This window comes from Microcaecilia unicolor, chromosome 13, assembly GCF_901765095.1.
Source record: "Microcaecilia unicolor chromosome 13, aMicUni1.1, whole genome shotgun sequence".
Taxonomy (NCBI): Eukaryota; Metazoa; Chordata; class Amphibia; order Gymnophiona; family Siphonopidae; genus Microcaecilia; species Microcaecilia unicolor.
The window spans coordinates 48,959,876-48,985,886 of NC_044043.1; the positions used below are offsets into that span (position 1 = coordinate 48,959,876).

General features: G+C 42.8%; 1 protein-coding gene across 3 annotated transcripts in view; it reads right to left on the reverse strand.

Annotated features, from left to right (window-relative positions):
• Positions 1-26,011, reverse strand: part of MED13 (mediator complex subunit 13) — a 339,306-nt gene that overhangs the window by 134,596 nt on the left and 178,699 nt on the right. For all 3 annotated transcript variants that reach the window (XR_003939897.1, XM_030185828.1, XM_030185830.1), the window contains 2 exons: positions 12,946-13,067; positions 6,754-6,841 (listed from right to left, as the gene is read on the reverse strand). Coding sequence is in view for 2 of the 3 variants with exons in the window: in XM_030185828.1 (XP_030041688.1) it covers positions 6,754-6,841; positions 12,946-13,067 (210 nt within the window). In the remaining variant the exon portion in view is untranslated. The remainder of the gene's footprint in view (positions 1-6,753; positions 6,842-12,945; positions 13,068-26,011) is intronic.

The window sequence follows — 26,011 nt, forward strand, 5'->3', positions numbered from 1 at the left end:
TAAAACCACTACTACTGGAGAGCGATCATACTACATTGTGGAATCCATTTTCACACCAGTCAAAGGCAAAACCACCAGATTTAGCAAGAAAAAGATCTATTCTAGAATAACTATTATGTGGCATAGAATAAAAGGTGCAATCTTTCTTTCCCATGCAGATGTCTCCAAATATCAAAGTGTGTGTCTTGCAGCCTCTTTAATCATCATCTGACCTATGCACAAATGACAACCCAGCTGAATTGTCTGCCATCTGCTATCTGAGGGACACTATCAGGCATATTTTCAAAGCACTTAGCCTTCCAAAGTTCCATAGAAACCTATGGAACTTTGGAAGGCTAAGTGCTTTGAAAATATGCCTCTATGTCTATGCTATATTCCTTGGCACTTGTCTACTTCCTTTATGTGCCTCCCAATTATGTCTGAACGTAGCTTGGAGACCATTTACTTAGGCTCCCTTCAAACTCCTCAATCTCCTTCTTGGATTTCTACCAGGAGCTGTCCCGGGGCTTGCACTGACAGAGTTGGAGGTTCACTAGTTACTTTTTAGATACCATTACACTGAACTGCCTAGTTACTCCGATGACTGAAGCACCAACTTAGTAGATCACACAATACTGAATACCTCTTTGCAACATGATTTATGGGCTTCAGCCACAGAACTCAACTACTTCCTGGCCATCAGGTACCATGATGTCACTGCATGTCACTGTCATCTTCTATTCCTCTATGAATGATTCTTAACATTCTATGGTACAGTTTTATTTTTCTTTTTTTCTGCTGCTGCATCTGAGCTAAGGAATTCAAAAATTCAAATTATTTTCCACTATGACACCAAGCTCTTTCCTGGGTTGCAATTTCTAATGTGAATCCCAACACTATGTACAACACTGCTAAGCTTCCAACTAACTGAAATGGTCCCCCATCACAGACAAGATGCTAGGCTCAATGGTCCACTGGTCTCACACAGTTTGGCATTATTATTCTTCATAAGACTGTTTTTCCTCCTTCAAATACGTTACTTTTCATTTGTCTATATTTAGTGTCCAATGTTCCCATAATAAGCCATATGGGAACAGATTGATGGGAACATTGGACAATAAAGGGTTAAATTTCATCATCATTTAGATGCCCAGCTTCCCTAATCTCACAAGGTTATCCTGCAATTCCTCAGTCAAGCTGTGTTTTAACTCCAAAATATTAAAAAGTAGTTATCTGCAAAATAGACCACCAGACTCAGTACTCCCTTTTCCAGATCATTAACAAATAAGTTAAATCTTATGAAAACAGATCTATGCCATACTCCACTATCCATCTTCTCTATTGGGTGAATGACCATGTAGACCTATTTTAACAAGTTACCAATCCACAACAGGACACTGCCTTCCCTCCAAGTTTAACTGACGGGCATGTCAATTAAACCGTAGCCCATTATCAGGCCTTAAGCTAGTAGGCAGAGCCTGCCACCATACTGAGTCACCCAAAACAATAGCAAACGCTTGTTAGAAATATGGACCGCCTATGCATGGCTTGATGTGGACCATTTTGATTTGAGTATATCAAGATGGTGGCTACAGCTTCTGCCTCATCACATGACGCTGTCTCCTATCAACCAAACCTCCTCAAACTTCCATCACATGACTATTCTCTCAAAAGCCTGAGGGATTGGGTCAGCATTGTTCCACTCAAGTTTCATGTTTATTGAACAATGTACTATCCCATCCACTACTGAAATGTGGAGGCCACTTAGACTTAAAAAAAAAAAAAAAGGAGAAAGAGGGGGCAGACTAAGACAGGGAAAACAAAGAGGGAAAGAGGGGAGGAACTACAATATCAGAAAGAAAACGAGGGATGAACAAAAGGGTAAGTAGATGTGCTCTTCTGGAACACAGCTCAGAATGGGTAGCCTCAGGCATATGCTTTTGAAAAAACAAAATTCTTCAAGTCAGATTTGAATTGGGACAGCGAGGGTTGTATGTGGAAGTGGGTCGGTAACTGGAATTTGGGAGCCTGAACACAGAACACAATGTCTAACAGAGGCATGGATAATGCGGTGTGAGGGAACAACAAGATGATGATGTTGGGAGGAATGCAATGTCCTAGAGGGCTGGTATGGGATCAGAAGGCAAGACAGAAAACATGGTGTGTCAGAATGCTGTATCTTGAAGGCAAGGAGCAAGAGCTTATAGGAGATACGGTATGTAACAGGGATCCAATGTGCACTTTTTAAGAGGAGTAACATGATCCTGTATTCTGGATAAGTTGGAGACGCTAAAGGTCTTGTGTGCATATCCCTTAGTATAGAGAGCATTGCAATAATCAAGATGACTTATGAGAGAGGACAAGAATGTTCAAAGCAGAGGGGTCAAAGTGCGTATCAAGCAAATCATCCTGAGCTTATAGAATGTGCATTTTACAACTGCAGAAACTTGAGGCATAAAAAATGTGTATTATCAATCAAAACTCTGAGAATCTTCACATGGTGTGCAAGTGGGACGGGGACGAAGGAGGGACTTATCTGCATGGCTAGTGAAAAGAACCACCTGGGATTTGCTAGGGTTTAGAAGAAGCCTATTGGCTACAAGCCAGGCTGTTAACTGGTTTTGCTTCTGATTGAGGATGGGTATTTGTGAAGCATCAGAGGGGTCAATGATGCCAAGTATTTGAATGTCTTCAGCACACACGAAGGCCAAAAAGCCTAAGGAGTGCAAGAGACTGAGCAGAGGTGCCAGAAAGATGTTAAAAAGAGTGGGAGATAGAATGGAGCCTTGTTGCATGCTGGAGACTAAAGAAAAAGGTGCAGATTCGGATATGCCATTACGGACAGTGTAGAGTCTATTAGAAAAAGAGGAGGAGAACCAAGCAAGAGCTGAGTCATGGATACCCAATTTGGAAAGCTGTTGTAAGAGAAGTGCGTGATCGATAAGGTCAAAGGCCACAGTGAGGGCGCGGAGACAAGAACAGTGTGCGCTTGATGCTGATGAACATGAGTGGACTCAGTGCTATGGTTGGATCGAAACCCAGTTGTGTAGGGGTGAAGGGCAAGGGCGGTGTCTAAATAATATACCAGCTGTGTGTGAACAAGCAACTCGACCATTTTTGCCACAAAGGAAAGCTGGGCAATGGGTCAGTAGTTAAAGTTGGATGTAGGCTTTGAAAGGTCCTTGATTTTGGGGTGCACTGTCGCAGTCTTCCAAGTAGTTAGCATGTACCTCTCAGACAGCCTGGAGGTCAACACTGATAGAAGGGGAGGAAAGGATCAGAACATTTCTTAAACAGACCAGAGGGAAATGGATCTTGGGGTACCGTGGTGAGCTTCACTGTCTGAAGTACTGAGATGAGGTTACCAGTGGTTGGGAGGGCAAAGGCTGAAAATGTCCCAGCCGTCAAAGTAGGAAGGATGGAAGAAAATGCAGGAGGTGGCAAGGGGTCAGCTTGCATTCTGTGTCACAAGTGGTGAGGTTTGTGTTCAAAATGAGAAGCAAAAGCATGTTCAGAGGGAACAGTATCTGGAAGGTCACAGGGAACACAAAGGGTAGTGAGCATTTTAAACATCTTACAGAGCACGGCTGAATTGGGTGCCTTACAGATCTTATTGGAGTAGTACTTTTTTTGCAGCTAGTAGATCTGCTTTGTAGGCAGTGGCCATGTCTTTGTATATCCCTAAGGTATACTCACTCTCTACCCTATGGAATAGCACACATTAAAAATGTACAATACCGATTGCTGCAATGCACTTCAAGCTCTATAAATTAGAAAAACAAAAACATATTAGTGCCTTCTGAAAATCCATATACAATATAATCAAACCAGTTCACCCTTATCCATATGCTTATTTATACTTGAACAGAATTCTACTACAGTAGATTATTTAGGCATAACTTCCCTTTGCAAAATTAATGCTGGGCCTTCTCCATTTATCCATATACCAGACAATTATGCTTTAACAGCTTCCACCATTTTACCAAGCAGCAATGAGGCTCCTTGGTCTGTAGTTATGTGAATCACATCTGAAGCCCCTTTAAAAAACTGGTATTATATTGGTTATCCTACAGCAGCGTTTTTCAACCAGTGTGCTGCGGCTGTTCCCCAGGTGTGCAGCGGGAATCCCACGGGGATCACCTCTAAGAGATATGAAGCTGTATCTTCTACCCACGCCCTGCACCCCTGCCTGAGCTGGCATCTTCCACCCACGCCTTCCTGAGGTCCACCAACTGGTTTTATTCTTTTCCTCCTCCCCTCCGACGCTCTTCTAACCTTTGCATTCAGTGCCAGCAATCAAGGCGAACCAATCCTGGAAACTTTCTTTCTGCAGTACTCACTTCCTCCGATGCAACTTTCTGTCGCCGTGTAGGTGGGAGTCGCAGAAAAAAGTTTCAGGGACTGGACTGCCTTGATCGCACACACTGCTAGCTGGCACTGAAAGAGAAGGTTGGAAGAGCGCTGGGGTGAGGAAGAAAGGCATAAAAAACAGTTGCTGGACCTCAGGGATGGGACATTGGTAGAAGATCTTAGTTCTTAGGAGGCAGGAACAGGTGGAAGTTGCCAGTTCTTGGGGAGGGGGGGCAGGCACAGGTGGAAGATGCCAGGGTCAGTGAAGGGAGGGGGGATGGGTATAATATGCCTTTTTGGGTGGGGCATGGGTGGAATATGTCGGTTCTGAGGGGGGTAAGAACGGGTGTAAGATGCCTGACCTGAGAGGCGGGGGGGGGGGGGGGGGGAAGAGAAGAAAAAAAAAAAAAAAAAAAAGATGCCGCCCATCAGTTGAGCAGAGCAGGGTGGACAGGGAAACAATGATGCCTGACCACGGGGCAGGCAGGGATGGAGAGAGAGAGAGAGAGATTGGATAAGGTAGTGAGAGAGATGCTGAGGGGGACAAGTGGGAAAGACACTGGTCCCAAAAATGGAAAGAAAAAAATTGAGAGACAAAGGAGAGTGCTGGAGAGGGAGATGGAAAAAGCCTGTAGGCATATGAGTCTAAAAAGAGAATGAGAGAAAGAGAATTAGGGTAAAATCAAATAGGTAAATAAAGGCAGAGACGAGAAAAGTGGAAAAATATAGATCAGCAGCAAACAGATGTAGAGAAGGAAAACACAACAACCGAGAAGAAATGGAAATAATTTTGAAGACTTACACAAGGAGTCAAGGAAGAAGAGAGATTCTGTATGAGGGGCAAAGAGGGAGAGATGTGCTGGACAAGGAGGTTAGTTAGGGAAGACATCCAACAAGGTGGGTGGAGAGAAGCTGCTGGACCTGGGGGAGGGGAGAGGTGGAGGAGAGACAATACCACAGAGGAAAATGAGTGAAATATTGCACATATAGGAAAAGGAAGAGGGGAGACAGGCTGCACACATAAGGGAAGAGAGGAGACAGGCTGCACATAAGGGAAGAGTTGAGACAGGCTGAACATGAAGGGAAAAGAAAACAAAACAGATTTGAGGAGGAGGCAGAGAAATTGATGAAAGCTGAACGCAACAGATCAGTGCCAAACAGACATAGGGCAGGAGGTGAGAAAAGAAATTGCAAATGGAAACAGAGCTACGAACATAGAGGAAAGCAGAACCAAAAATTGGGTAAAAGATTGGAATAATAAAATCACCAGACATAAAGGTAGGAAAAATTATTTTATTTTCAATTTAGTGACTGAATTATGGCTGCAGTGTTAAGAATTTATATCTGTCGGCTTTATTTTGCACTATACAGAAGGATATGCATTTCTTTCTATTTTTCTGGTGTTGCATGACATGCAGAATCCAGAATCTCTGCATGTCTTTTGCGGTTCCCTATTTTGTATCAGGTGAGAGTCATGTAGTGCATCTGCAACTAATGCGAAGGATTCTGCTAGCATGTAGGGATCTGTAAAAGTCTGACTTGCTCCAATTTCCAAGTGGCAGATATATTGGTGCTCTAATGTATTTCAGTAGCAAAATTAAATGAAAACTACTTCTGAAGGTTACAGGTACGGGTGGAGATAGAGAAGATTACTTGTGGGGATGGAGTGGAACTTAGCAGGATGGGCGGGTATGGATTACGTTCCAGTGGTGTGCCTTGACAATTTTTGTGCCTTTAAGTACACCGCAAGTTGAAAAAGGTTGAAAATCACTGCCCTATAGTCTTCAGGTACAATGGCAAATTTTAGTGATAAAGAGAATTAGAGAATTAAAATCTATAGATCTCTGGAGTGGATACCATCAGTTCCTGGCAAGTTACTTCTATTTAGTTTGTCATTTTGCCTAGCTTTATGATTTAAAAAAATGTTTTCCTGAAATCCTGACATCAAGTTCAACAAAGTGAGAGGTAAATCTGTAAGCCTCAAGTGCAATTCAGTTACTGAAAACTTATGATTTCATCATATTTTACACAGTGCACTCAATCTGGATGGAACAAGACTTTAAACTTCATAAAGGCAATAAGACCTCAAAAGTATTCACCACTTCACAGTTCTACAGATGGGACTTACCTCTGACCAAGTTAATCCATAGCAAAGTATGCATTAAAACAACTAATATTCTCCAGTCTATACCAGTCCTAAAACCAAGGGTCACTTTTACTAGAACTTGTTAACGCAGCTTGCATGCAATCTACCACCACAGCCCCTTTAATACCCATGGGCATAGTGGCAGATAGTACACTGACACCTAGCAGCACGCACTAAGCTTTAGTGAAAAGAAACCAAAGACTTCTCATCTCTCCTATAACAGAACCAGCTCATATCAATATGAGAAAGCAACAGACCACACATATAAAACAACTTACTTATGCATGATAGAGGGTCCAGATTTCCAGCTTTTGATTCTTTGCAATTGGACTTTTCATCTGAGGTCAGAGTTTTTTTAGATCCAGGCTTATTTTTATTTAAAAAAAAAAAAAAAGTGAAAAAAGAAAAAAGTTTAACTTTAACAAGGTGGGGTTTTTTTTATTCTATAGAAACGTTACAGGACATCCTTCAATATACAACTCACAACAAAACAACTTCCATGATATTCATAAATTGATACAACCCTCAATAGACATTTATCACAATTTGTTTTTTTTACATTTCTCTCCCTCCCCCTTTCACCTGGTCTTTACCCCTATAGCACAAAATTCTGGTTTAGCCACATGACAACCTTCATCAGGACTTAAATCTTTCAAAGTATGTGGGGGAAAAGTCTGCCTCCACCTGCAGATCTTCAATTGCCAAAGAAAGGATAGAGACTGGATAATATCCCCTGCAAGGTAAACTAGAACTTTCTGTTACTAGGAGTAGCAGAGATCCAAAATGTAATTTTTCACCACCTAACCACCATGTTAGATTCAGATTTGTGATAAAAGATAACTTACAACTGTGTCCCAGTATTTTTCCCCTTATGACCCACTCCTTTAAAATTCCCTCCCCAATATTTTTCTTTTCTCTTGACAATCTCAACATAAAAAACAATTCTACTACATCAACTACTTAAAAAATCATCATTGATTGCCTGTAGGACAGAAAATTGTTTATAAAGTACTGATCTTCAACTTTAAGGCTTTTAGAACAGTTTAACCAGATTATTTATCATCACTTACAATTCCCTACACACATAGTTGGATCTTGCGTTCTTTAAATTTATTTATTTTTTGTTACATTTGTACCCCGCGCTTTCCCACTCATGGCAGGCTCAATGCGGCAGGCAATGGAAGGTTAAGTGACTTGCCCAGAGTCACAAGGAGCTGCCTGTGCCGGGAATCAAACTCAGTTCCTCAGGACCAAAGTCCACCACCCTAACCACTAGGCCACTCCTCCTTACTTCCAGGACCTAAAGTTGCACAACTTGAAATAACTAGACGTAGTGCTTTTTACTTTTTATCTCCCTTTACTTAGAATAACCTCCCATTATCTACCAGTGGTGAGCTCTCTTTCAAAAATTTTAACTCCACAATCAAGACTTGGGTTATTCCATCAAGCGTATAACTATGGTTAGGACCAGTCACCAGAGTCCCCTTCTACAGCCACAGTACTCTACTCTTCTTCTCCTTTTAATTTGTCTTTCTTGAGTATGTATGGTTTTCTGTCCTATTTTATAAGATGGAGTTTCTTTCAATGCTTTTATTCGATTGCACAGTGCTCGGCTCTTCAAGTCAATATGAGCAGTACAGTAAATTTTATTAAACTATAAACTAACTTCTCAGGCCTTGGTTGGTTCTTCCTGAGCCAAATCACCCCTCATCCTCTCCCCCATTCTCAACCAAAAGCTCCCTTCCCCACCCAGTTCTGATCCAGGGCAGAGAAGATGTGTATGGTAGCACAGTATGCATTTTACCTTCTCCAAATTAGGTAGTTATGCCCTTATCTGATCAGAAAGGCCTAGCTATTTAGGCACATCTGTTGGTGATCAGGTTAGACTACTGTGAATCTTGTATGCAGGATTAAATTACATTTATTCTTCTAGTCCACAACCACCATAAAGTTCTATGTGGATTACAAGTCAAAAGGTCCAAGACAAATCATGGAGAATTACAATAAGTGACACTAATCCCTAAAAAAACTCAATCACCACAATCGGTTTGGTGGCTCCATTGGGGGTGGGGGGGGGGCGTCCCTTGTCTCGCTGTCTGGGAGCCATGGCTGACGATCTTGGTCTCCAACGTGAGGCGCCTAACACACCCTAAGGTCCGTAACTATAGTTTTTTCCCTCATATGCATGGATCCTACTCCCATTTGGATTACATTTTGTGGATAAAAACACTTCCAGATGGAGTGGGTTTGTCAGGCATCAGCTCTATAACTAATTTCAGATCATGCCCCAGTTTGGGTCGCGATTTCTTCCTTGCAGGAGGAAATCTGTAATAAGCAGTGGTCTTTAAACACACTTTTACTTCAGGATGAGGAGATTGTTCCTGGATATCGCACCATTTTGAAGGACTATTTGGGGACTAATTTGTATTCGGGACCATCTCTTAATATTGTTTGGGATGCTTTGAAGGCTGTCACTGAGGAGTATTTTCTTCAGAAAGCTAGTCACAGGTCTTGGGTTGCTCAGGTAGCTCGATGTATCTCTAATACTGGTTCCTTGGAGGGATGTCATAAAGCTTCTGGGGAGGTGTCTATTTTAAGGGAGTGGCAAGCTCCTAGCCTACAGTTAGATAATATTTACTCTGATCAACTTCAGTTCTTGACCCTTAAACAGAAGCAACATCATTATGAACAGACTAATAAACCAGGCCATTCTTTAACTCAAAAGTTGAGCCAACTCCTTACTGATTGTTCTACTTTGAAGGCAACAGGTGGCACTGGGGCTTTCTTGATTAAATGTCATATGATCTGATTCCAATAGTTCTATCAAACTTTGATACACAGGATTCTTCTATCCACTTGGACGTTATTGAGAATTATTTAGCAGCTCAAAATCTTCCCACCTTAACTGAGGTTCAACATGCTGGATTGGAGGGACCTGTTACTCCAAAAGAGGTCCATACCGTTCTAAAGGATTTGCCAACAGGCAAAGCTCCGGGCCTTGATGATCTTCCCGAGTTCTATAAGCCTTTTGCATGTGAATTAGTTTCTCTGCTGGCAGAGATCCACAGTGCTGTCCAGGAGGGGGTAGATTTGCCGCCTTCCATGGCGGAGTCCTTGATAGCAGTCTTGCCTAAACCTGGTAAGGATATATCTGAGTTCATTTCCTATCGGCTTTGTGCCTTCTCAGCCTTGATGCTAAGGCAGCCTTTTATCACATTCATTGGCCTTTTAGGTATCGGGTTATGGATCATTTTGGTCTTGGCCTGTACTCTCAGGGATGGCTTCGGGCTTTTTATGCTGCCCCCTCTAGTCTGTGATCGAATCAGTGGGGGTAATTCTGCTATGTTTTCTGTATCCCGAGGCACTCGTCAGGCATGTCCTCTTTTCCGTATGCTTTTTACCATAGTTATGGAACCCTTTGCTATAGTGGTTCATTCCCAACCGGATATTGCGGGTATTGTGGTCGAAGACCAGGAATATAAACTTTCAGTTTTTGCGGACAATGTTTTATTGTCCTGGACTAGGCCCTTGGTTTCCCTCCTAATTTAATGCAGGAAATTTTGGCCTACTCACTGGTCTCAAAATCAACTTGCATTTTGCACATAACAGAAGCTATGGCTGTGGGGATTCCTCAACAAACTTTAGACTCTCTGCAATCTTCCTTTTCATTCAGATGGGTTTCTGCAGGACTTAACTATCTAATTACCCTGCGTTGATTAGAAACATTTATCGGTATCTTGATCATTGGGACTTATTACTAATATCATAGTAACATAGTAAACGACGGCAGATAAAGACCTGTACGGTCCACTCAATCTGCCCAACAAGATAAACTCATTACATGGTATGTGATACTTTATATGTATAACAGAGTTTGATTTGTATAGTTACTCTTAAAATGCATGTTTTACCTCGTTTGATGTACCTTTTTCAGGTTTTACCCATTCACTTATCTAGAGGGTTTCTTTCTGGTCCGCAGGACCAACTGGTTCGGTTTATTTGGCATAAGAGACCTCGACTTCCTTGTTCCTTTCTTTTTTGAGATCACAGGCAAGGGGGTTTGGAGGTGCCTAATTTTTTTGGTACTATAGGGTGGTGCAAGCGTCAGAAGCATTTGAGTGGTTCCAGACTCAGCCTCATAAGCGCTGGGTACACTTGGAACAATTCTTCCTAGGGTCTCGCCGCTTTACCCATTATTTATGGCTTCCTCATCGATTCCGTCGGTTCTCTGTAGATTTCTGTTCTGTCAGCTTCCTGTTGATCTCTGCCCTTCCATTTCCAATACTTTCTATTATTGAGATTCTTTTTTTCCTACTCCAGTTCATCTCATGTCTTGTTTTACTCCAATTGCCGTTAATCCTCTTTTCCCTCCCGGTCTTACACCAGGGGTGTTTTCTCGATGGTTACCTGGGATAAGTTGTTTGATGAGGATGAACTGATTTTTCTCCACTCTACAGCAGAAGTCTCATCTTCCCTCCACTGATCAGTTTGCCTATGCCCAACTGTGCCATTTTTGTGTCCTCTGCACAAGTAAAAAATTTGGTTTTACATGAAGATTCCTTTTTGAAAGACTTCTGTGAGGATTCAAGCACCAAAGGCTTGATTTCCTGCTTGTATAGATATCAATGGAAGCAGTCCCGGTCTTATCATTTGCATCTCTCTAGTTGGAGTCAGGAACTGGGGCTACATATTGAGGATGATGACTGGAAAGTGATGGAAAGGCCTTTATTGAAAATATCTCAGACAATTCCTTTTATATTTCAACTGTTTTTATTGATGATTCAACATTATAAACATTTTAACATTGCCAATACTTCTATTATTGAGCATTATAAGTAATACAGCATATTAACTTGTATACAGCAATAAATTCCATCATCAATAGTTTTATGCATCTTAGACAATTCCTTTTAAAGAAAATGCTGTTAGTGATGTATCGCTGGTACCTCACCCTTATACGTCTACATCATATGTTTCCGGGTATATCTCCCTTGTGTTGGCGGGACTGTGGGGAACGTGATAGTATGGGGCACTTGTGGTGGTCTTTTGTTAAAGCTAAGGCCTATTGGAAGGCCATCCAACATCGGTTTCAAAGATGGCTGTCTTAACCAATTCGGTGGGACCCAACTGTTTTTGTCTTCCCAGAAGCCACCAGGGCTTACTGCATCTCAATCTCTGTTGGCCCACTATGCTATGAGTGCTGCCCAGGTCCTGCTGGCTCACTGGAAACAAACTTGGGTGGCTTCTTTGATCCATTGAGTGACTAAGCTTTGGTACATTTGTGAAATGGAGCATTTGGTGGCAGTACGCAAACGTACATTGGTTAAATGGGATTCCACAGAGTCCTTTTATAATTCACTGTTCCCCTGGTTGAAGGATTGTATGAGGATTGGACAGAGAGTTGGGTACTGGGGTGTTGCCAGATAGTTTCTCTGTGTACTCCTTTTAACTTGCCTTTGCCCTTGGATGGTTACTTGGGTGGGGGGTTTTCTTCTTGTTACAGACATTCAAAAATAGTATGTAGGAGTACGTGATTTGCAATGTTATCTTGCCCTTCCAAGATGTAGTCTTACTTTTCTTGACTGTTGTATTTGTTTCATTGCTGTTTGTGTCTCGGAAAAAAAATTTTTAAAAACCCTCGATCATCATACTAAAAATTTCTTGAAGAGGTAGGTTTTTAAAAATTTCCTAAATAAGAAATAACCAATGTCCTTATCTGAATCAGTAAAGAGTTCCAAACAGTCAAAAAGGCAAAAGTGGAAGAAAATAACAGCACTTGGAAACAATTAAAAATGGGTTTCTGGAAATCCCTGTCCTAGTAAAACTGGGGAGGCTGACTAGATCTAACAAATAAGATGGGGAGATTCCATATAAGAGATTGAAAATCATCACACAACTTAAATTGTATATGGGCTTCTACATTAGCCCTAAGACTGCAGCTATTATGAAATAGTTAACTAATGTAGTACATACAATGACATTAAGCCAGTGCTTAGCGACTACTCTGGCTGCCTCTGGAGCTTTAAATGTTCAAGGCGCGCATGATGATTTTTAGAATTATAACACTTACGCTATACTGAGCATTTGTGGTTCTCATTGCAACCAGCACCTTCACTAGCACAGGGTTAACTGTCACACTACTTTTAGATGTATCACCCCCATTCTTGGAATTCTGTCCCACTGGAACTAAGAACAACTGAAGCTTCTGAGCTCTAAGACAACTATTCTATGTTGGCATCACTGGGGTCACCCACTAGTGTCTCATTCACCCTACTTGTTGAGGGAGAATCAAGAGTTTCTCCCATTGGTGTTTAGGGCAGAACTCATTAAAATGTGGACTCCTACATCAAATATCCATGTGCACAGAATACACCTTTTACAAATCTTTTACTTTTTCTCTAAATGTACTACCCAGAAAACCAGCTCTCATTCACTTTTCCAATGATCAGCTATTCAGATAAGCTACTCACTGTAAGTTCATCTTCATCAGAATTGAAGAGATTATCAAGGTCCGTATAAGATACCACCAGATCATTTTCATGAATAAGGCTAGTTGATGCAGTGCGGGTGTGAGTAGCTGTACGTTGGGCATCTACAACAGAGAATGTGTACACATTATATAATTACTTCAGTTAGCTATATTTAGTTTTAGATATCCCATCAAGTTACTATAAATCAGGCATGCACTGAAACTTGTGTAAGAAGCTCAGTAAATGTTACAGAAGCTATGCAGAACTTCATTCACCAAACAAATATTGGCACCTGCTTGTATCTATCTGCATTTTTAAAAATATTTATTACATTTTGAAAGTTAACCATTTTTCAAAAGAACATCCAAATCAGAATTGGGACATGCTGCACACAACGTCCAACCCCCCCCCCCCCCCCCCCAACACACCTGTATTTCACAGCCATTTTCAAACAGGAATAATGGGATTTCCTGTTTGAAAATACACGAAGACGTTCTTGCGCTGAAAACATCCAAAATGAACAGCCATTTTCCAATGCCAAAAATACAGGTACAAAAACGGCCACACAGATGTCCCTGCAGAGCCTGATGGTCACTGTAGTGAACTTTAAATAACAAGACCCTGATACAAACCCCACCTTAATTCATTTATATGTTATCGTGAGCCCTCCAGGAACAAATAAAAACCTACTGTATCGAAAGGTACACCACTAAAATAGCCATCAAGCTTGCATGTGTCTTACAAATTCAGGTGCAGTGGGTAATTGTGTTCCAGGAAGGATCACATATTTGTACAGAAATAAGAGAGTTAAAGTGGGAGTTAACCTGGGTCCCATTGTCAAGACCACCTGCACTGGCAACTAGGCTACTCATTATACTTGCTTGTGCTCTCATAGCGCCTGGTATCCATTGTCACTTTCACTTCTTAGGTGGGGTGGAAGGAGGTCAGTAACCACTGGGAGATTAAGGAGGAGTCATGTCTTCATCCCTCCAGTGGTCACCTACTCAATTAGGGCATTCTTGTACCCTGGATGTGACAAACAGGTCTAGATAAAAATGTTCTCCTTTTTTGCCTTGGACATTTCTTCTCATTCTATTATCATAGAAAGATGCCCTAATTTTGGGCCCTCCCTAGCCCGCCCAAAACACGCCCCCTTGCTATTTGGACAAACTGCAGTGTAAAATATCCAAACACTGCCTTTCAAAATCGTGATTTGGATGTTTTCAGCAGATGACCTTTACTGGCCATTTTGAAACATCCATCTGCTTTGAAAATGAACACCTATATAAACCACAAATATTACAAACTGTCAAACATTCATGGTATAAAATGGAACTGTTCATAATGCAACTAAAATATTTCTTTGGCAGCACTTTTCTCCTTCCTGCTCCAAAGCCACCTGCCTAATCTCCCCCCACCCCTCAAAGATTATAAATATCCCACATTAGGCCAGGATGGTTTTACATAGAGCTTTACTCAGAGCTTACTGTGCTACTCACAGCCTTCCCTTCAGTCTGGTCACCCTTTCTCTCCAGAATACCAATTCCAATATTTCTCCAAAATTTTCTCCATCATTCTTTCGTTCCCTATATTCCTCAAGAACAATGTCACTCCTCAATCACTGGCTGACTAGTTCTGCAACAAGGTGCAAAAGATCAACCTCGAATTCACTACCAAGCCACCTCCTCTCCTCTTCACCCTTTAACCCACTCCCTCAACCAACCAACCCAAGCCTCCTTCTCCTCTTTTCTCAAAATCACCGAAGAGGAAACAGCCCAACTTCTCTCCTCCTCAAAATGCACCACCTGTTCCTCTGTTCCCATCCCCACCTCCTTACTAAACACCATCTCTCCTACTGTCACCCCCCCCCATCTGCCACATCCTCAACCTCCCTCTCTCCACTGCAACTGTCCCCGACTCCTTCAAGCACGCCGTAGTCACACCACTCCTCAAAAAACCTTCACTTGACCCTACCTGTCCTTCCAACTACCACCCCATCTCCCTCCTACCCTTCCTCTCCAAGATACTTGAACGCGCCGTTCACATCCGCTGCCTCGATTTCCTCTCCTCTCATACCATCCTCGACCCGCTTCAATCCGGTTTTCGCCCTCTACACTCGACAGAAACTGCACTCACTAAAGTCTGTAATGACCTGTTCCTTGCCAAATCCAAAAGTTACTACTCCATCCTCATCCTCCTTGACCTATCCGCCGCTTTTGATACTGTTAATCATAATCTACTTCCTGATACACTATCCTTATTTGGGTTCCAGGGCTCTGTCCTCTCATGGTTCTCCTCTTATCTCTCCCACCATACCTTCAGAGTACACTCTCATGGATCTTCCTCCACCCCCATCCCGCTCTCTGTTGGGGGTTCCTCAGGGATCTGTCCTTGGACCCCTTCTCTTCTCAATCTACACCTCCTCCCTGGGCTCGCTGATCTCATCTCATGGTTTCCAATATCATCTTTATGCCGACGACACCCAGCTCTATCTCTCCACACCAAACATCACTGCGGAAACCCAGGCCAAAGTATCGGCCTGCATATCCGACATCGCTGCCTGGATGTCCAACCGCCACCTGAAACTGAACATGGCCGAGACTGAGCTCATTGTCTTTCCACCCAAACCCTCTTCTCCTCTCCCTCCTCTCTCTATCTCAGTCGATGGCACCCTCATCCTCCCCGTCTCATTTGCCCGCAACCTTGGAGTCATCTTCGACTCCTCCCTCTCCTTCTCTGCCCATAACTAGCAGACAGCCAAGACCTGTCGCTTCTTTCTCTACAATATCAGCAAAATTCGCCCTATCCTCTCTGAGCATACCACCCGAACTCTCATCCACGCTCTCATTACCTCTCGCCTTGACTACTGCAACCTACTCCTCACTGGCCTCCCACTTAACCATCTATCCCCCCTTCAATCCGTTCAGAACGCGGCTGCGCGCCTTATCTTCCGCCTAAACCGATATGTTCATATCACCCCTCTCCTCAAGTCACTTCACTGGCTTCCGATCAGGTACCGCATACAATTCAAGCTCCTCCTACTAACCTACAAATGCACTCAATCTGCAGCCCCTCTCTACCGTCATCTCCCCTTACGCCCCTACCCGTAACCTCCGATCACAAGACAAATCCCTCCTTTCAGTACCCTTCTACACCACCGCCAACTCCAGGCTCCGTCCTTTCTGCCTCGCCTCACCCTATGCCTGGAATAAACTCCCCGAGCCCATACGCCAAGCCCCCTCCCTATCCATCTTCAAATCCCTACTCAAAGCCCACCTCTTCAATATCGCCTTTGGCACCTAACCATTGTACCTCTCCCCAAGGAATCTAGACTGTTCCAATTTTTGATTGTCTGCACTCCTTGTCCTTTAGATTGTAAGCTCCTTTGAGCAGGGACTGTCCTTCTTTGTTTTTTTGTACAGCGCTGCGTAACTCTGGTAGCGCTCTAGAAATGTTAAATAGTAATTTAATCGATGCTGTAGAAGTAGTTTAATCTCACCAAAAAGATTCCAGTTGGTTGCTACTTAACCCCTCACAACTACTGTATCTGATAAATTCCCATACTCACTCTTCCCTCCGGTGGAAATCTGTATAATAAAAAAGATCTTAGAATCCTTTGCCACCTTTATTCTCATTATGGTATTAAGGTTGATGAAGCAGTGGTACCAATATTTTTTTTTTCAGGACAGGTCTACCACATGTGCATATATGTCGACTGCCCCATGTTTCTTTCAACAGAAACTTTCTTCCTACCCATTCTTGCCAGCTTTTCTGGGGTTACTTCTGGTGTTAGGTACCAACAGTATAATATTTTCGGCCCAATCTCCATCCATCATATGCCCATTGCGCTGGATCTAGACTACTTGTTTTTTTCTTCCAGTTGCAGCCTGAGACCCTGAAGAAGCAGCGAAACGCTGTCCATTGTCGGCTCAGGGCAGAAAGTGAAGGACAACACAGCGGTGAGCAGCATCCAACGAGCACCACTTAATAAAGATAAGTGCAACAGTGTACATTGGATAGCGTGTTATGCTCCAGTAGTGATCTACGCACAGATGACTGATATACTATCACTTAGAGTTTAATTCTCGAGTATACATTTTGACCACAGAGAAAAATTTCTTTAGATCTGTGGCATCTTATGGTTTTTGGCCCATGATGAAGAGAAGACCACTGTGTCTGTTTAAGCCCCGTGAGATTAGTTTTTGATCTCGGAGCTCTTTGAGGCCTTTTCCCTTTAAGTAGAGTCGTTTTTCATCTTGTGGATTGTTTGACAGTTTTGGATACTTATGAACATAGACATCTTTCTTGTCCCAGAAATCTCTGTGTGTGTCACATTACTATGATGCTCAAGCTGGAGAGAGCCATTATCGATTCCACCACTCCAAATTGCATCTGTTCTATTCTCTGTTCTCAAATTATCTTACCTGTTGGGACACTGGAGAATATTCTCTTGGGGTAAAATCCAGATTCAGTGAAACTGGTAATAGGGCGAGATCTTTTTCCCATCAAGTAATCCAAGGACTAGCTATCCTCCAGTTTCATTGACTGTGCTGTGTAGGGTTTAATCACTGCTCTTCTCAAGCTCCCAGCTCTGGGTATTCACAACATACATCCAGGTCCCTCTTCTTCTGCCCCTTACTTGTTCTATTTTCACCCACTGTTTCATGTTCTCTCTACTCCACTCATAAGGATCTGGGCTGCTACAGTCTCTTAAATTCCAATACCACCATCCCTCCACTTGCTGTTTCTTTTGGTACAAAATACTCTAGGCTACCTTTAGAGGTCTGCACTGCCAAACTTAAACACTTTATCGTGGTTGGTTCTAAATGTCTTTTCTGGAAAGCTAATATGCAAAATCTGGAACAGGTATAAAAACCTAGTTAGGGTAACCACTTTATGCTAGTTATCCCTCTACCTAGGAAAGGATTGAATCTTATCCACTCTCTAGATCTTCATTTAACTTTTTTCAGCAATGGATTGATAGTTAATTTGGTACAATTGTGAATGATCTACAACTATTTGCACACATAGGTATTTTATGCTGGTCTGGGCCCTTTGAAAAAAAAAAGTTATTCTGTTTTCCAACTTATTGGGTAATGTAATTTTCAAGATCTCCAATTTATGTATGTTTACTTTAAATCCTCCTAGCCTCCCATATTCATCAAGCTCCCTCACTAGCTAGTCACTAAAGAGGATATCGTGCAAAGTGATATTCTATAACTGGTCACTCCCTGTATCTCTCCTGCTCTTATTCCTTTTATCTGTCACATTCTCAACCTCTCACTTTCCACTGCGACTGTCCCTGCTGCCTTTAAACATGCTGTGGTCACACCTCTCCTTAAGAAGCCTTCACTCGACCCTACTTGTCCCTCTAATTACCGAACCATCTCCCTCCTTCCTTTTCTCTCCAAATTACTTGAGCGTGCTGTTCACCGCCGCTGCCTTGATTTTCTCTCCTCACATGCTATTCTTGACCCACTACAATCTGGTTTTCGCCCTCTCCACTCAACCGAAACTGCGCTTACTAAAGTCTTCAATGACCTATTACTGGCTAAATCCAGAGGTCAATATTCCATCCTCATTCTTCTTGATCTTTCCGCTGCTTTTGACACTGTCGATCACAGCATACTTCTCGATACCCTGTCCTCACTTGGATTCCAGGGCTCTGTCCTTTCCTGGTTCTCTTCCTACCTCTCCCTCCGCACCTTTAGTGTTCACTCTGGTGGATCCTCTTCTACTTCTATCCCTCTGCCTGTCGGCGTACCTCAGGGTTCTGTTCTTGGTCCCCTCCTCTTTTCTATCTACACTTCTTCCCTTGGTTCATTAATCTCATCCCATGGCTTTTCCTACCATCTCTATGCTGATGACTCCCAAATCTACCTTTCTACCCCTGATATCTCACCTTGCATCCAAACCAAAGTTTCAGCATGCTTGTCTGACATTGCTGTCTTGATGTCTCAACGCCACCTGAAATTAAATATGACCAAAACCGAGCTTCTCATTTCCCCCCCCAAACTCACCTCCCCGCTCCCCCCGTTTTCTATTTCTGTTGATGGCTCTCTCATTCTCCCTGTCTCCTCAGCTCGAAACCTTGGGGTCATATTTGACTCTTCTCTCTCCTTCTCTGCTCATATCCAGCAGATTGCCAAGACCTGTCGTTTCTTTCTTTACAACATCCGTAAAATCTGCCCCTTTCTTTCCGAGCACTCTACCAAAACCCTCATCCACACCCTTGTCACCTCTCGTTTAGACTACTGCAATCTGCTTTTTGCTGGCCTCCCACTTAGTCACCTCTCCCCTCTCCAGTCGGTTCAAAACTCTGCTGCCCGTCTCATCTTCCACCAGGGTCGCTTTACTCATACTACCCCTCTCCTCAAGACCCTTCACTGGCTCCCTATCCGTTTTCACATCCTGTTCAAACTTCTTCTACTAACCTATAAATGTACTCACTCTGCTGCTCCCCAGTATCTCTCCACACTCGTCCTTCCCTACACCCCTTCCCGTGCACTCCGCTCCATGGATAAATCCTTCTTATCTGTTCCTTTCTCCACTACTGCCAACTCCAGACTTCGCGCCTTCTGTCTCGCTGCACCCTACGCCTGGAATAAACTTCCTGAGGCCCTACGTCTTGCCCCATCCTTGACCACCTTTAAATCTAGACTGAAAGCCCACCTCTTTAACATTGCTTTTGACTCGTAACCACTTGTAACCACTCGCCTCCACCTACCCTCCTCTCTTCCTTCCCGTTCACATTGATTTGATTTGCTTACTTTATTTATTTTTTGTCTATTAGATTGTAAGCTCTTTGAGCAGGGACTGTCTTTCTTCTATGTTTGTGCAGCGCTGCGTATGCCTTGTAGCGCTATAGAAATGCTAAATAGTAGTAGTAATCTATGCCTCTAACATCTGCACTCAATCTGATTCTCTGCCAAGGGCTCTATAGGCCTTGCATATAGGATAGGGAGACTGGGCATTCATCTCGTGTACTCCTGCCAAGGGTAAAGAATTCCGAATATCCTCCATTAACCTTCACACAAACCTAAGGATTTTATATATTACCCATCCATTCTAAGAAAAAGGTTCCAGACCCCATCTTTTTGAATATAAAAGTCCATTCTCCTTGATCAAATGCCTTTGCTGCATCAGACAAAAGGGAGGGTGTACCTGTTTTTGTGCAGTCCTGCTAAATTTAAGATTTTTCTAATGTTGCCACCTGTCAGTTCCTGGATTCATCTGCTGCTGAAGCTAAGGAATTTACATTTGCTATCTTTGTTTTCAACAGTACAAATGTGTCACTGTTTCTATTTCTCTGGTGTTGCACTGGAGGTCTAAGCTTATTTCTTCAAGATCCCTGCATACATACAGTGGTGTTTGGGTGGTGGGGCTAGTTCTGGGCAAGACTTCTACGGTCTGTGTCCTGAAAATGGCAGATACAAATCAAGGTAAGGTATACACAAGAAGTAGTACATATGAGTTTATCTTGTTGGGCAGACTAGATGGACCGTGCAGGTCTTTTTCTGCCGTCATCTACTATGTTACTATGTCTGCTAGGCACTCAAAAAAATTCTGCCTGGTCCTTATGTATTAACTTTAACACACACCTCTGAAACCTGTTATTCAATATCTTTGCTAAGATTTTGACATCTAGGTTAAAACAGCACGATCAGCCTGTTTGACCCGAATTAAACTCAATCTCTCCCTGCTTTGTGCATTACTGAAAATCCCACCCAACTCATCTCTATGCTCTCACCCTCCTTTACGCAAACTAAATAAATCTTAACAAGCCAATCACTTGCTCCCCAAATATCTTATAGAAGTTTGCCATTAGACCATCAGGAACTGAGGATTTATATACTTTAAGTGACCTGATGGCATTCCATTATCTCATCTGCTTGCATTTCTTTCTCCAGCTCCTCCTCTGGTGGCAACCACCATGATATTGATACCAAGAACTATGTCCTTATCTGAAATTTTTTTTTTTTTTAGTTCTTATGCCACAGACCTTAGGCTTTAGTTTCATACCTAACAGACACTCTGCTATATTCCCTTGCTTGTAATATTTCTGCTTTAACTTTCAACATTGTGGAGGAACAGCTTAATGGTTAGTGCAGCAGTGGCCTAAAAACCAGGAGAACTGGGTTTGATTCCCACTGCAGCTTCTTATGACTCCGAGCCAGTCCTTTAACCCTCCATTGCCCTAGGTACAAAATAAGTACCTATATATAATAAGAAAACCGCTTTGAATGTAACTACAGAAAGGTTACAAGTTATCAAGTCCCACTGCCCCCCCAAATTCCTCTCTGTGATTAAGGAATCGCCATATATTTATTAAATCCTCTTGTTGCATCTATCTTAACTCTTCATCTATCCTGGTTTCTGGCCTGTTCCTCCTCTAGAGCTATCTAGGGATGATTTCAAGGTAAGGATGAAATCTCCCACAACCAAAACTGGTTCCCTTCTCTACCTCCCATGATGCCTCATCAAGCTCTAAATAAGAATTCCCATTGCGCTTAGATATTCACTATGTTTATCTTCTCCTGGTTAATAATTACTTGAAGACACACATTCCCTGTTCATCGTGGATTGCTCACATACATATGAACCTCTAGAGATCAAAATTTTCACCCATCCTGTTTTCTTAGCCACAATATTCAAAGCGAAATAGCTTCTAGAAGAAATCCTGTGATGCACAAAGAGCAAGTTTCCATAGCAAATGTATCTCTTGTATTAAGGTAATATCTGCTCTAATTTTTCTACACATTTCTCTAAACATCATTTGCCTACAATATGAGTTATAACATTTTAAATTCAAACTATTTAAAAGTATTCAGCTTCATACTACTCCATTCCATCACCCTATCACCTGTGCTGCCCTGCCCATCCACACTCCCCCTACTTCCCCTCCCCCCCTCCAAGTCTTCTCCTGTATCTCGTACAGCACAGAGTAGATTCGCTAATGAAGGTGCTACCTCTTTGCATCTCTTTTCATATTCCTACTCTATGTACTCTTCCCCTTCCTCTTTCATGTCCTCACCTGTCCTTTCATGCACCCACTCCTTCCATACTCTGATCCACAGCTAGCATCTGAAAACGAGTCGAACAGTGAACCAGGTCTCTATTTTAATCCAAGAGAAAGCAATAGCCCTCTTCCTCTTTTCTCTCCAGCCTCATATATCCGCATCCTGATCCCTACTGCTCTGCCTGCAGCGGCGTACTTTGATGGGCTCTGAGAGTATTGCAGCATCCTCTACCTTCTGCTCTGTATTCACTGCCATTTTTGTATCTCTGCTTCACCAACCTCTATTTCTTCAGTCTGATTCCTCGATCCCCCTGCCACGAGCTGTCTCCAGGCTTATGTCACAGTTTTGGTCCTCTCGGATGCACCATTGACCTTGACCATTTACAGCAGGGCACATGGGTACAGCCACCAATATTTTCTTTTCCAGTATCAGCTAATTTCCTTAACCTCATGTATTTTCTGTAGAGTTACTGAGGAGAGGTTGTTAGACTTCTACCTTACAGTTATCCCACTTGAGTATGGGAAAATTAGGTTCTTACCTTGATAATTTTCTTTCCATTAGTCACAGCAGATGAATCCATTAACTGATGGGTTGTATCTGCCTACCAGCAGGTGGAGATAGAGAACTGAAAGCACATGGTGTTCCTGGACGCCCAGCCCCCTCTGCCTTCAGTATATGAAATTTCCAAAGCAGTGTGAATAAGAAAGGCAAAACAACAAACTTTCCTCACAGAGAACAAACGCCCCTGAACCGGAGCAATAACCAAACAAAGGAGGGACGTTAAACTCCTGCAATAAAAACAGTACTCCTGATGAGGCACAATGTCTGTATGCAACATCTGTACAAAAACTAAAGTCAGACAGGGAGGGATCATAGATTCATCTGCTGTGACTAAAGGAAAGAAAATTATCAAGGTAAGAACCTAATTTTCCCTTCCTTGTCATCAACAGCAGATTTTATTTTTATTGCATTTGTATCCCACTTTATCCCACCTCTTTGCAGGCTCAATGTGGCTTACAATTCGTCATGGATATTGGAAGTAGAGGAGAATATACAATTGGTTACAGAGGATTAGGTGTTACATGGTGATGAAATATATAATAGTATTAAGCAGCAGACATTATAAAACAATTCTGGAAGTTTTAGAGGTTATGAAGTTACTCATATTGATCTTTGTGATATATCTTGTCGAAGAGATAGGTTTTCAGTAATTTTCGGAAATTGGTCAGTTCATAAGTCGTTTTCAGGTTCCATGGCAACGCGTTCCATAGTTGTGTGCTCGAATAGGAAAGGTAGATGCATGCATCAATTTGTATTTCAGACCTTTACACTTGGGAGGATGAAGATTAAGGAAAGTGCGAGAAGATGTTTTTGCATTCCTTAGTGGTAATTCTATTAGATCTGACATGTAGGCAGGAGCGTTACCATGGATTATTTTATGGACTAGGGTGCAGAATTTGAATGTGATGCGTTCTTTTAGTGGAAGCCAGTGTAGTTTTTCTCGTAGGGGTTTCGCGCTTTCATATTTTGATGAGCCGAATATTAATCTGGCTGCCGTGTTCTGGGCCATTTGGAGCTTTTTAAGTATTTGCTCTTTGCAACCAGCATAGAGTGAGTTACAGTAGTCCAGATGACTGAGTACCAATGATTGTACCAGATTGCGGAAGACAGTCCTTGGGAAAAATGCTCTAATTCTTTTTAGTTTCCACAATGAATGAAACATCTTTTTAGTTGTGTTTTTCGCATGATTCTCAAGAGTTAGGTGTCGATCAATGGTGACTCCAAGAATTTTTAGGGTGTTCGAGACTGGTAGATTTAGTTTCGGTGTGTTAATGGTAGTGAATTTATTCTTATTGTATTGCGAAGTGAGTACTAGACATTGGGTTCTCTCTGCATTCAGTTTAAACTGAAATGCATCTGCCCAGGAGTTCATGATGTGCATGCTTTGCATGATTTCGTTGGAGATTTCTCTTAGATCCTGTTTGAATGGGATGAAGATGGTTACGTCATCAGCGTATATATATGGGTTTAGGTTCTGATTCGATAGTAGTTTGGCCAAGGGTGTCATCATTAGGTTGAATATGGTTGGTGAAAGGGGGGAGCCCTGTGGAACTCCGCATTCAGGTGTCCATGTGGTCGAATTTGATGTCACTTGATATGAGCGCGAGGTTAGGAACCCCTTGAACCAATTGAGAACGTTACCTCCAATTCCGAAGTATTCGAGGATGTATAGTAAAATTCCATGGTCAACCATGTCAAATGCGCTTGACATGTCGAATTGTAGCAGTAGGATGTTGTTGCCGTTTGCTATCAGTTGTTTGAGTTTGGTCATGAGCGAGACTAGTACGGTTTCGGTACTGTGATTAGAGCGAAATCCTGATTAGGAGTCGTTTAAAATTGAGAACTTGTCTAGATAATCCGTAAGTTGATTGGTTACCAAGCCTTCTGTTATTTTGGTAATTAAGGGAATGGATGCTACTGGTCTGTAGTTCATTAGTTCATTAGCATTTTTCTTTGCATCCTTGGGTATAGGGGTGAGTAAAATATTACCTTTCTCTCTTGGGAATAGTCCGTTTTGTAGCATAAAGTTTACGTGGTTTGTTAGGTCCGTTATAAATTGTTGAGGAGCCGACTTCATGAGGTTGTTTGGGCACATGTCCAAATTGCAATGAGATTTGGCGAATCTTTTCAGTGTTTGTGAGATGAGAACTTCCGGTACAATTGTGAATTCGGTCCAAATCCTGTCAGCTGGATAGATTCCGGGGTCTGGATCTAGGCAGCCTAGGATTGTGGTGTATTCAATGGGGCTAGCAGGTATTTTGAGTCGCAATTGTATGATTTTCTCCTTAAAGTATTTCGCCAAGTCATCAGCTCCTGGTATATCTTTGCTGTTGTTGGTGACTGATGAATCCATTAACTGATGGGATGTACCAAAGCACTCCCTAAGTAGGGTGGGAACAGGAAACTCCGCGAGCAAGCACTTGCGCTCCAAAATGCGCATCCTGCCGTGCTGCCACATCCAGCTTGTAATTCCGCACAAAAGAGAGCTGAGAAGCCCAGGTAGCCGCACGACAGATCTGCTGAAGAGAAAAGACACTCGTTTCAGCCCACAAAGAGGACATTGCCCTCGTAGAGTGCGCTTTAAACGCTTCAGGCGGCAACCACCATGAAAGCAGATAAGCCGACAAATGAGTTCCTTAAGCCAGCGGGCTATAGTGGCCTTAGACGCCAGAAACCCCCGTCGGGGACCTGCCAACAGAATAAATGAACAGAATTCCTAAACTCATTTGACATCTGCAGATACTGCCACAGAGCCCTGCGGACATCCAAAAGGCGCAATTGCCCAAGGGAGTCCGGAAACTCCTCCTTACAGAAGGAAGGACGAAAAATGGGCTCATTGAGGTGAAAAGCTGAAACCACCTTAGGCAGAAAGGAAGGCACCATGCGAACAGTTACCCCGGATTCCGAGAACTGTAGAAAAGGATCCCGACAAGGAAGAGCCTGAAGCTCAGACACTCTTCTTGCCGACGTTATTGCCACTAAAAAAAAAAAAAAAACTGTCTTGAGAGTCACATCCTTCTCAGAAGCCCATTTAAGAGGCTCAAACGGAGATCGCTGGACCACCTTCAATATAAGCCCCAGGTTCCAAGACGGACAAGGTGACCGCAAAGGAGGACGGAGACGTAGCGCCCCTCTGAGAAATCAGACAATATCCGGATGAGCAGCAAGGGACAAGCCGGAGACTTTCCCCTGGAAGCAGGCCAACGCTGCCACTTGAACTCGAAGGAAATTGTAGGCCAGGCCCTTTTGTAGCCCGTCCTGCAAAAAGTCCAGCAAAAGCGAGACTGTCGCCAGAGTCAGCGACATAGACTTTGAAGTACACCACGCCTCAAAAGTGCGCCAGATCCGAGCATAAATTGCAGAGGTAGACCGCGTGAGAGCCTGCAAGAGAGTGGCAATAACCTCATTAAAATAGCCCTTGTCCCTCAATTGCGCCCTCACAAGTGCCAGGCTGTAAGACCAAAAGGATCTTCCATAGTCACCGG